The sequence below is a fragment of the Ambystoma mexicanum genome, chromosome 6q, assembly GCF_040938575.1.
Source record: "Ambystoma mexicanum isolate Mex_15411 chromosome 6q, UKY_AmexF1_1, whole genome shotgun sequence".
In the NCBI taxonomy this organism is placed as follows: domain Eukaryota; kingdom Metazoa; phylum Chordata; class Amphibia; order Caudata; family Ambystomatidae; genus Ambystoma; species Ambystoma mexicanum.
The window spans coordinates 1,161,478,875-1,161,491,690 of record NC_090937.1 but is presented as its reverse complement, the minus strand read 5'-3'; the positions used below and the strand labels follow the sequence as shown (position 1 = coordinate 1,161,491,690).

At 42.0% G+C, this 12,816-nt stretch overlaps 1 protein-coding gene across 2 annotated transcripts in view; it reads left to right on the top strand.

Annotated features, from left to right (window-relative positions):
• NSUN7 (NOP2/Sun RNA methyltransferase family member 7) overlaps positions 1-12,816 on the top strand; it is a 1,712,923-nt gene that overhangs the window by 1,365,332 nt on the left and 334,775 nt on the right. For both annotated transcript variants that reach the window (XM_069631762.1, XM_069631763.1), the window contains exon 9: positions 11,989-12,090. In XM_069631762.1, the coding sequence (XP_069487863.1) occupies positions 11,989-12,090 (102 nt within the window). The remainder of the gene's footprint in view (positions 1-11,988; positions 12,091-12,816) is intronic.

Here is a 12,816-nt window from a genome sequence, read left to right as displayed (position 1 = left end):
TCATTCTTGACTTGTAGGTCCCTTATCTGGTCTGCCATCCTCCAGACTTTATCGTCCATTTCAGATAAGTGAATTTCAACTCTGCTGATATTTGATGTTAGCTCCACATATCTCCCCTGAGCCTTAGACACTTTCTCCTTGATCTCAGCATCATCCGAGGTCACTTTAGTTAGCCGCTCCAGTATCCGATCTTCTCTTTCCTCAGGGGCCTTCTCTTTGTTTCCTTTCTGCCCTTTTGCAGGGTGGGTTGGATCAGTTGTATTTGTATCAGCCATTATAGTGTAAGGATTCAATCCATGCACAGGAGCACAGCTTTCAGGCAGCCATCCCTGGAGCTGACAGTTCTGTAATCCAACAGCAGTATTTCTTAAATAATCTAGATGATGATACATCTAGGTTTAATAATTGGGACGCTTTTAAAGCAGCTTTAAGAGACCACATCATCGCACATGTGGGAATGCGGCGAAAAGAACATAAAAAAAGAATTGGGGGAATTGGTCAGGCAGCTCACTAATTTTGAGAAACAGTATTACCAATCTCCTATCGAAGTCACTCACCATAAGGTTTTATCCTTATGTTTCCAAATTAATAAAAAGTTAACTAAGCAAGCCTCTGGCGACATCCTGAAATATAAATCTAAAATGTATCAAACCTCAAACAAAGCTTGTGAAGCACTTGCATCCTATCTTAAAGTCAAAAAGGCTAGAGCCTCTATCTCTCACATTTGAAATGATTGTGGGGCGCTGGCAGTGAAAATGACCTCTATGCAGTGCATAGGCAATGCTACAAATATGGTGGAGATTACTTGCAAGGCCTGGCGGCGTATTTAGGGGAAGTCCAGACAGGTGGTCCTATTCACTCCACTCTTACTGGTTACGCATGTCCCTGGCGTCCCGCTGACGAGTGAAAAGGCTTATGTACAATGTATAGCTAAGCTGGAAATCATGTGCTGGAATGATGTTTTCCCTAGGATGCAATTTATAACTATTGATGAGTTCAGGGTTCGGGTTGGCACCCCAGCTTTAGACATATTTTTATATTTTAGGTTGAGGAATGCCCTGAAGTACTGGTTCCCGGCCTTTCTCATTGCGCCTCCAACGGATCCAATTCTGCATGGTGTGATTAGTGATTGGTTGGGAGTTGGTATCAGGGTTATATGCCAAAATGATTGATGCAGCGGGGGGTTGGTCGGGTGATTCTAGAAGAAAGTGGGAAGACTCCATTAGGGTCCCAATTACGAATGCTATCTGGCAATATTGCTGTTCCCAGGTGAATGGGTTAGTGCTCAACAATAGATTTAAGCTAATGCGCTTTAAATGCTTGCACCAGTTTTATTACTGTGAGGGGTCAGTAATGTGAGGCTCACAACTTTAGTTTGGTTCTTCAAAGTTTGACATTTTATTTGCAAAACAAACAATATAAAAATCCTAACTAAACCTACTCTACCAGTGGATTCCCTACCTATTCTAAGATCTAAGAGAAAACCTCCTAGCATACACAAAACTAACTCTCGCACCAAACAATCAAACAATCAAAATAAAGTAACAGTAACATAAATAAAAGATGACTAACCCATTAAGGTCTTGGTTGACTTCTGCGGTGTTCGGGGCAGCTTTGCTCCCCCAGAAATGTCCAAAGTCACTTTGTTCCCAATGAAAACAAAGTCTACAATAAATTCTTGAAAAGTCCCAAAGAAAATAAAAAATCACTTAAACAAAAATCTCAAGGTTACAGTTTCTTCTTCTCTGGGTGAAAAGCTCCTTTTTCAAACTTCCATAAAGAACACAGCAGCAACGGTAATCCTGGATAAAGTTCGAACAAAAGTGCCACTTCCACTTAACAACAACTTCCTGCAGTGTCTTGTCTGCAATTTGTCAGGATGCTTCTTGCTTCTTCTAAGGAAATTGCTCCCTCTATGACAATTTCCTTTTCTTGGGGTTACTGTGAGAGTAGGCTTCCTTATCTCATAGACTACTTCTACTTCAACTTCTTCAGCATATAACAGTTCTGACAAAATTTATTAGGCAACTTAAACAAGACTCCTCCACCTGTACAGGTTGGCAAGGCACTCTTCTTTTACTTCTACCAGGAAGGGCAGCCTATTTGCCTTTCTCCTGAGCCTTGCAGCCACCTCGAAAATCTGCTTCAGTTTCTGACTGCCACAATCTCAGCTTAACTGATATGTGGTTGTTTCTTGTTACAAGCACACAACTCCCTTCCCCAGCTTCATATGCTTCTCTGCGTATCCATGACTTACCCCACAGTTGTAATGCAACTCTCCCAGTGTCATAAGACTTTGTCACAATTGTATCAGAGGACCCTGGGTTAGTATTAGTTTCAACAACTTTACAACACCAAGCTTTATTTCTTGTTTCAGCTACTCTTGGGATTGTTCTGCTTATTGTCTTGGGCAAAGCTTGTTCTGCTTCTATGTTTGACAACTTCATCAACTTCTATAGCATTTAACAGTAGGATGTTGCAAGAGTTAATAGTCACTTCATAATTAATTTTAGCCACACGCGATGACTTCTTGATGGTGAAATGCAACTTTCTGCTTGTGTTCCCTTTTACAAAGGCTGCATTCATATGTAACAACAACCGGACAACATAATCTCTCATACGCTGCCTCTCTGAAGGGATGTTTCCTTGTAACACAGTGGGAAAGTCTGCTACTGATTCTGCGATCATTACCGTTGCCGTTTTCTGTTCTCAGGCTTTGTGAAGACGGCAGATGTGTATCTGGATGCAAAACTATTCCTCTCACGGTAAATAAGTTCCATTGCCTCCTCAGCTGCCTACACAACAAAATGAATCAATGCAGCTAGACTCTTCCTCTCCCCGTACAGCTCCTCACTATAGCCAGAGCCACAATAGGATCAATGCTTGACTATTGTATTGCCCTCTTCACTGGCACCTCTGTCAACAACATCAGAAAGTTGCAGGTTATACAAAATAACGCACTCAGAGCAGCTCCTAACATCGCTAAACTGGAGCATATCTCCATTCTCTTCCAATTCAGCCACAGCCAGATAGGGTTTGTGAGCACAGGACCAACTCGGAGCCTTTAGGTGAAATCTGCTTGTTATTTGCTCCGGTGTCCCTTCCGTGGTCATACTTCCTTGTGAACTGCCAGTCTCCAGTTCTGTTTCTTTTCTTACCGCTGATGCTGACCTACCAGCTCCTGCTCCAGCTCCTCTCTCTGACACCCTCCTGCAGCAGCCTTTTGGGTTAATTGTCTTTAGGTGCAGACCCTCAGTTTTAGTTGCCTTCCCTGCCATAGAGCTTTAGGCGTGCCTGCATGTTCTCCACCTATGCATGCCTCTTTAGCCCTCTTCTTCATCACCATTGCTGAGGGATTCTGGGGCATATAGTCCCTTTTTGGAAAATTAGATCTTTTTAGCTTTCTGATCTGACAACAAGCCGTCAGAAGGCCAGGGTCACAGGGAAAGTTAAGTCATTCCTCCCAGTCTTCCCGGTCTGATTTCCCCCTCATGTGATCCTCCCGCAAGAATCCACCCCGAGGGTCGGGATCAGAAAGCGCCTGTCTTCTCCTGGCCACTTGAGAAGGGTCCCAGACCAGGTTCCTGGGGGCAATCCCATCTGATTCTCCATATTACTCCCCGGCTGATCTGTATGATAGTCAGAGATGTGGGTTGTCGCCGGCCACATTTATGCATCTGTCATGGCAGTGTCCTCGCTTTTATGATTTTTGGGTGGAGGTCTTTCGTACTTTAAGTGCGATTATGGGAGAGAGTATTACCCCATGCACTATAATAGCGCTGCTGTGATATACTAAGGAAGTGGTGGGGTATGTGAGGTGCCTCGTGGGCCTACTGTTGGTATGGCAAAAAAGAAGGTTTGCTATGGTGTGAGGTAGGAGTCATCCTCCAAAGCATGAACAGTGGAAAGCCGATATATTGTACTGCCATGATGTAGAGACTGAATATAGTGCCACGTCACACCCGTCTGCGCAGCCCAGAAGCATTTGGTGACCATATGTGGCGTACTTGATGTCGGATGCCCCTAATAACGCCATAATCTCATGTTGATGATTATTTTCATTGATTGTCATAGTATCACTGTCATTGTCACCACCTTAATTTGTATGATTTGAATGAAATTGCTGTCCGCTGTTGTTCTTGTTTCGTCTACTTAAAATTAATTTTAAAAGAGTTTACAGATACTGGGGGGATAATGGAAGTCTTAAAAAATGTATAGACTTCTTTATTCTCCTGAATCTGTTTGCCCTCCATTCAAGCTTAAATCCCTCTTTGATAATATCAGCAGAATCTTGTATCCAAGCCTGGATCTTCAGGTACTGGATAATAAGATCACTGCAGGTGAGATCGGCCGAGCCATCAAAGATTTACGGAAAGGGAAGGCCCCTGGTCCCAATGGCCTATTCATTGCATTTTTCTGATACTTTCTCCAAAATCTTAATCCCTATGCTTGAAGCACTCTTTATTTATTTTTCTAACTGAAGTTCTTTTTCTGGTTCCTTTGTGGAGGCATTATTAATCCTCAGCTTTGGACCCAAATCCTCTTATCCAAAATTATTAATCCTCTTTCCAAAATCACAGAAAGAGGCTGATCTCCCATATAATTATAGGCCCATTTCTCTCATTAATGTAGAGTGTCACATGTTTGTTAAAGTCCTCTCTAATAGAATAGAAACTTTCCTTCCCAAGTTATTCAAATCAGACCAAGTTGGGTTTGTTAAAGGGGGACATATCTCATCCAATGCCAGATTATTATTGGATGTTATCCATCTTATTAAGAATGATAAAAAAGACAGAGACGGTTATGCTGCAATTGCATTGCATTGGATTCCGAGAAGGTCTTTGACAGGGTTGATTGGCATTAACTTTTCCATGCGCTATGGTTGCACGGCTGTGGCAAAGGCTTAATCTCCCTAGACAAACTCCTTTATTTGCATCCTAGAGCCTTTATTTTTATCGATGATCAATCCTCACAGTGTTTCTCTTGAAAAGGGGAACTAGACAAGGCTGCCTCTTGTCCCCTATTTTATGTATCATATCTCTTGAACCCCTATTGGAACTTATTCAAAATTATATACTTATCCCCGGAATCAAGAGTGGCAAGCAGGAGACAAAGATTGTGGCATATGCTGATGACACACTTATACTTCTAAAAAACTAAAATCTATCTTCCTAACTTATTGAATACATTGAACCTCTTTTCTTCAGTATCTGGTAGAAGCTGGATAGGAATAAATCTGAGGTCTTGCCTCTTAATTCATTCAGTCTGAAACATGAAAAATACCCTTTGTTCCTTAAATGTTGTGATAATTCCTTAAAATATTTAGGATTACAATGTTCCTCATCGGTTAGAAGTACAATGAAATTCATCACTGATATTTTGCTTAGTAGGTTAAGAGATCTGACGTCTGCCTGGTCTCCCTTATACCGGTCCTGATGGGGTGGTTAGAAACTATTAAAATCATGCTATCTCCTATTGTTCTTTATTACTTACAGATGCTTCCAGCACCTCTGTCCTCCTCCTTTTTCAGATCCATTACTTCTATCTGGGTCCGTTTTTTATGTCGTACAAAGAATAATAAGATAATTGCTATTAGTACGCTTAATGCACCATATGAAAACAGTGGTGGGGGGGTTGTTTTCCTGACTTCAAATACTTTCAGTGGGTTTTTATTGAAACAAGTACATATCTGGTTATCCCATGCTGATCATATTGATATCCCTACTTGGTTTAATCTTAAAAAACACATGATTTCCTCAGTTAGCTTAAGGGATGTGTTTTCTAACTTCTGTTATTTATGTCTCTAGACTCTGGTTCCATTAAAGCCTCCTATAATGACCTCAAGGGTTTTCTCTTTCATATTACAAGGTCTCCCTCCCAGTGCTTTCTCTCCTTATCTGTGGCACAATAAATCTATTACTAGTAATGGTAGAACTTTGCATCAATCACATTTTATCTGGATTTAATATACACTCCTTTCATGATATTAGAGACAAATTCTCTCTCCCTAGCACTGACTTTTATTTCTACAATAAACTGATTAACGCGTGCCTTGATAATTCCGAGTTCTATGTTTGTAATCAGTTAATACCTGATCCCATGAGGTTGCAATTATTGGCAATGCCTTCTGATGTTAAGGCTGCTAAGCTGTATATATTGGTATTACAAAATAGACCATTAAATATGAAGTGGGCTTTTTAAACTCAGTGGGAAATGGCCTGTGGTAATGAAGAAATCTGGTTACGGATTTTGTCTAAGGTGAACCTTACATCCACCTCGGCCAACATCACCCAAAATACCTTTTTCTTTTTACATAGAACATTTATTACCCTGATGAAAATATATAGGGGAAATCTGGGATTTGTTGGTCTTTTAGGACACTACTGGTTCATTTAAACATGTTTTATGAATGACCCTTTATTTGTAAGTTTTGGCAGGATGTCTGGGTACAGTTAAGAAATACTTTTAAAATCAACATACCCTTGTCCTTCACAAACATCTTGTTGGGTTCTATTGCATTCAATACTGATGTCAGTGATTGCATCCTATATGATTTTTTTATTGCTATTGCCATTTATTTTATTTTAATTTTATTTTATTACATTTGTTATACGCCCAGACCCGAGGGTATCACGGCGTATTATAACTGCAAATTGAAAACAATTTCAAAATGTATCTGCTAAAAGTTGGTGGAATAACATCTGTCATGTCCACAGACTTGAAAAAAGTATGGCCAAAATCCTTAATCTATTAGCGAAACATGAATCCATGTGGAACTACTTTTCCAACTATCTGGACTTTCATAACTTATCTACACATGGTACTTGATTTTTCTCTGACAACTGATTTACCACGTGTTTAATATTTGAGCTTTGAATTTTTGATATTCTCTAAATATGGTCTTTTGCCTCTGTATACGCTGTATATTGAATTTTATTCCCCTCCCCCCATCCTGTCTTGTCTTGTGTGTCTTTGTCTTCCCCTGGTTTAATTATCCAGTATTTAGTCTCCAGTGCAGTAGTCCTTGCTCTTATATGTATGTGTGGATTTTGCATTAGCTTTATCTATTTCCTATTCTCCCATATTTTTCATATTAATGGGGTTTTGGATTATTATTACCCTAACTTCATGACCTTGTTTATCTTGATATTGCATGCATTTTAAACTACTGCTACTTGCACCATGTTGTTTTTTTATTTCTACAATCTTCATAAAATGTATTAAACATAAAAGAAGAAGACACTGTACATGTGGTTGGAAGTAAGCAATGTATATTTTAAGGTTCACTGACTCTATCGGTGTTAAAATGGAGCCCTTAAACTAAATAAGGATCATTCTACCAGCTCAGCTAGTGCAGCCTTCATCTGGCACTGGAGATTTGAAAGGCTGCAGCCAGTGCCCATGTGCTTGTTTCCTCAACATTCATGTGTAGATTCTGATTTCACGGAGTATAGCAATGGTGGCAGTTCATCCTACACAATCTGTTTGACTAAATGCCTTAAGAAAACCTCTTTTTTTTCCTCTTTTCATAATTGATAAACACAATCTCACGGGGTGCTGCTTTGGGCTGCTCCCACAATGTTAAGAAGTTAAATGTTATGATAGGGTAAAGGGAAATTAGAAAATTGTACATACCTCTAGTGTTGATAGTTTGATATGTTATCCTTACACGTCATTCCATATAAGTAACTCAACATGATCATACTTTCCTACTTTATAAGAGAAGGTATAATTTGTATGAGACTTGGGTTACTGTTAAAGCATGTCTCCAGGTCCAGAAGAGAGAATGAAATGGAGTTGGCTAAATTAGGTTTTGTATTTTCAATCACCTCTCTCCTCTGCCTTTAAATTATTGTGCAAAACATCATATAGCATCCATCTTTATAGACCCTCCTCGCAGAAGCTCTCCTTCCCAGTTGGAGATCATCAGCAGCTCCCTAACTCAAGGCACCTTCCCATCGACCCTAAAGAAAGGACACATCCTCCTTCTACTAAAGAAACCCACTCTGGATGCCGACAACCTAGGTAACTATTTCCCCATCACCCATTTTCCTTTCCTAGATAAGATTATCAAGAAAGCGGTAGCGGTGCAACTGCAGCCACCCATCAACACCCAAACATACCAATCCGAGTTCAGACCCAGATGCAGCAGATAGACGGCAACTATACATGTGGTCAACGACACCCTCAACATTCTTGACGATGGCCACCAGGGACGTCATTTAGGGGTCGCCAGAGGTCGCAACTGCAACCTCTGAGGTCTCCCTTGCGACCTCTGTAGTCTTCCTTGCAACCTCTATCTTAAAAAAACTATTTTCTTTTCCTATTTTGGTAATGCAAGCTGCTGGGCTGTGGCCAGCACTATGTGGCTCTTTACTTCTTTACTTTTGGAGTGGCTGGATTTCTTGATCAGGCTCCTTTAAAAAAAAGAAGAGTGCCACAAGTCTAACACTTTCAGCACTGATCCTAAATAAGAAAGAATAGGAATCCCAAATAATGTGTCTTTCTGGAATTCTAGACAATAATTGCTAGACTCATTAAAGGTTTATTTCAGGCACACTTCAGGGAGTGAGTCACTGATTTAGTCTGTTCTTAAATGCCTCAACTCAGCCTTTCATCCTTCTGAGGTCGATAAATGAGTACCAACACAGGTTGGGTGATATTGGGTGTATATTTTTTGTATATAAAGCGCGTAAGCGCTATATAATAACATCTCATTATCATTTGATCATGGGCGTCTGCTTGCATTCACAGTAATTTAGCAATATGGGCCTATATACACTGATCTTAATGATGCTTATGGCGATCCATTCTTGTATAAAATGTACATCACAATATAGTGATATCGTAACCATATTTTTCGTGGTGTACAATGCTATGTGATGCCACTTCCTGTTTTGTCAACGAGTGAAAGGTTGTATTCCATTGCTTCCCGCAATATCATTTTGGGGCGGGGTCTAATGACATCACTTCCTGTGATGTCATCAGGGGGTCAAGGGTCGTGTGATGTCACTTCCGCTACCCCTGGCATTTTGGTGAAATGACGTCCCTGATGGCCACCCCTGCCTCCTGATTCTGTTTGACCTCTCAGCCGCTTTCGACACAGTAGACCCTCAGGTGCTCATGGACACTGTAAGGGAGGCATGGTATCACAAGTATGACACTGATACAATGGGTACAATTTGTAAAACCTTTATTGAAATGGTTGGGGTTGGAGAAACTCCTAATCTGCCCTATAACTAAGATGGGAGTAGTCTCGACCATCAAATAATAAATAACACAACCTTATACCTGCCCTATCTCTTGTACAAAAAAGTGTAAAAAAGGAGAAATGTATGCAAAAGGAAAGATCAGTGTTCAAATAAATAAATGTGGCTGAGCCAGCTCTCCTCACCATGTTAGACCTCACGGAGTAAGGCTGTCCCTGTAGGCAGGATGACACACTCTGGCTCAGCTTTCACCACAATAAACAGTTCCAACACGTGGATCGAGACCCGTCTGGCCTTCCAGGTTTAAATATCTTTTCTCTGACTTCAAAAATAATGTCTCATCAAAAGAGTTCACAAAGGTCCCGCTCTCAGGCTCAGCCCTTCCACCACACAGTTCTCGCAGGACACCTCTGCCGGGCTCAGACCAACTCACCGGCTCTCTGCGTTTCTTCTTTTCTTTCCGATTTCCAATCACAGCTCAAGGTTAGTACCACAGGGTTGACCTCACCTCCCCAACTCTGCTGTTCACCCGGGTGGGACGCTGGCATCCCTGAAACACAATGTAGTTCTCACTCACAGGATCTGGCCTTCTCCACGTGTTTCTCACGGCCTCTCGGAGGCAACGACCTCCAGTAGGGAGCTATGGGGTTTTCTAACCCACTGCTCTTACTGCTTGGTCCGTCCCTCTGCTCCAATAGGTTTGCCTTCGTCCCAGAAGCCCTGGTCGTTCTCGTGTTCCGCCTTGCTCAAAGTGTGTCACTGGGTTCTGCCTTTTATTCGTGTGAGGAGAGCGAATTGGTATCAGTAATACTTAGAATGAAGTGCCTGACTTTGCCTGACCCGATTAGTGGGACTTGGCCGTTACGATGTGTGAAAGTTTATGTTGTTATTCTCAGTCACCCTCTTCCTCAGCCCAGTGCTTGTGTAAAAAGGGGGGGGGGCTGGGACCTCGGAGCATCCAAAAACAAGGGTGGGTTGGATAAACAAAATAGGGGGGAATACCGCAGCTCACCATCAGCTGCCTCACCCCCACTCCCCGAAGACCCCTCACCAAGGTGATCCTCCTGCACTGGTCCACCCCCAAGGTCTGGATCCAAAGGTGATGGCTGTGCCCTGGCCACCTGAGAGAGAGATCGCCGGAGATTAGCGGGTGAGACACCCTCTGGTTTCTCACAACACCCTAAATTGGTCCATGGGGATCAGCGACCTTGTCCTACGCTGGTTCAAATCCTACTTCGCCAACCGCCAGCAGTTTGTTGAGATGGACTCATCTAGATAGTCAATGCAACCTGTCCCCTATGGAGTCCCTCAGGGCTCCATCCTCTCCCTAGTAACCTTCAATCTATACATGGAGCCGCTGGGAGCCCTCCTAGCCACACACAACATCCACATCTACCAATATGCTGATGACAAACAGCTATACCTCAAGATCGACTCCATCAAGGACATCCACAGGCTCAAAACATGCCTCTCGCTGATCCAGTCTTGAATGTCCAGTGCATATTTGAAGTTCAACCCCTCTAAGACCGAATTCCAATTCCTTACCAACAACACCAAACATCCAGACCTGGCTATCAACCATGAACCCTGAGGGCTTCACACATGAGCTCACCTCCTGCATTAAGTCCCTCGTGTTCCACATCAACAAACACCTCTCCTTCAAGGCACACATAGCTAAGAAAACTCGGACCGCTTGGTATCAGCTCTTCCTCCTGCAAAACCTCAAGCGCTTCCTACCTCCGAACAGCTTTAGTTCCACTGTTCAAGCACTGGTCCTATCCCACGTGGATTGGATCAATGCCCTACTCAAAGGCCCCCCCATCCCCATTGTCCTCCTTTGTGCCCCTGAAAAGTGTCCTACATGCAGCTGCATGCCTCGCCAAGAGTCTATGCAGATACAACCACATCACCCCAGCCCTCATCGTCCTTCACTGGCTCGCAATGCACGCAAGAATCGCCTTCAACTCTTGCTGCATCATCTATATTGCAATCGCCCTCCAGTCAACCAGCTATATCACGGACTATGGAACCTCCTCCCCTTCAGTATCAGGCACGTCCCCACGCTCCTACAATTCATAAAATAACTGAAGACCCACCTCTTCAAGGAGTCTCTCCTCCTCCACATCTAGGCCTGCACGACGCCCCACGTGCCACCTGACCCGATAGATTCAGTCCAACCTTTTCCTCAATGCCATCCTGTACAGCTGTACACCTCCTCTGTACCCCCTGTAGCCTACACCCTGCTGTATATCTGTTCGGTTTATACATCTGAAAAGCATTACATTATGCATCTGTATTGGTGTATACCTCTGTAAAAAGTTCTCTGTTTCTTCTCAAAGCTAGGTTTGCATTCAATAAATACCATAATAATAATAATACGAAGAATATATGAACAAATTAGCACTGATGTGCAGAGCAGCTAAAAAAGAAGACCCTCCTCGCACATGTTTCTCACCTGAATTTGTGGGTGCATTGAAAGTTCAGAAGCAGTGGTTGGTTAGTCTCTGTACAGATGCTTCCCCGAAGCATATTCCATAGTCAGGTTGCTTGCTCAACTGAGTATTTGCCTCCTATAGAGTTGCTCTAAGATCTAACTATGTGGACTGGACGTTGGTTGGATAATCCCAAGAAGCAGTGTTTTACTTTCATTTTATTGCAGAGGTATTATGGGGCTAAGACCCGCACAGTCAAAAGAGATTGGCATACAACATTACATGTTAGTGTATTTTCTCATTCCGTATAAGCACATTTATTACTTTTTTTGTTTGTTTTGTTTTAGATGCAGATTTGCTTCAAGACTTTTCACAAGGATCCGTAGCTGAAGATAAACTTAATGTTCTTTCCAGCAAACAACTACTGGAGATGATTCATGCCATGAAATGTAAATGAACCTTGTTGTTGAATTCAACAGACATCATATGTACTAATTATGTCACAAAGCACAGACTGCATATTATTGTTTGCTACCCATCACCAGCCTTACCTTGCTGCAGAGTACAGATAGGATCTGCTAATGTACTGCACGGCAAGAACTTTAAAGTTAGTTTATATTGTGGTCATACGTTGATTTCTTTGGGACAGATCAGTCCAAAGTAAGGCATGTAAAGAATTGCCTAAGAATGAGCCGAACTGTAATGTTCAACCACATTACACTTGAGCCGGAAGAGTGACACATTCAGGTTAAAGGTCCATGTTAGTGCTAATTATCACTTAAAACTTAACTTTGTCTTCAAATGAGGTATTTTGACATACAGACCAAGTGCCGTGAACGTTATTAGCGTTTGGTAGTATTCCACCGTATTTACCGGCGGGATACCACCAAAAATATAATTAGGCCTATTGTTTACCTAGGAATAAAAACTCAGAGATATTCGTCTGAATCTGTCTGAACCTTTGTAATCTTTTAAAAGAGACATTGAGATAGAGGTGGATGAGTGCAATGGTCTTAACCTGGGCTCTTGGGAAAGGCTGATTGTAATCAAAATGAATATTTTGCCCATCATTCTGTTTCTCCAGCTAGATTCACATGATGTTGAATATTCCCCATTATCTGGCTGTGCATCCTCATTGCATTAACAAAGCGATTCACATGCATAAACAAAAAACT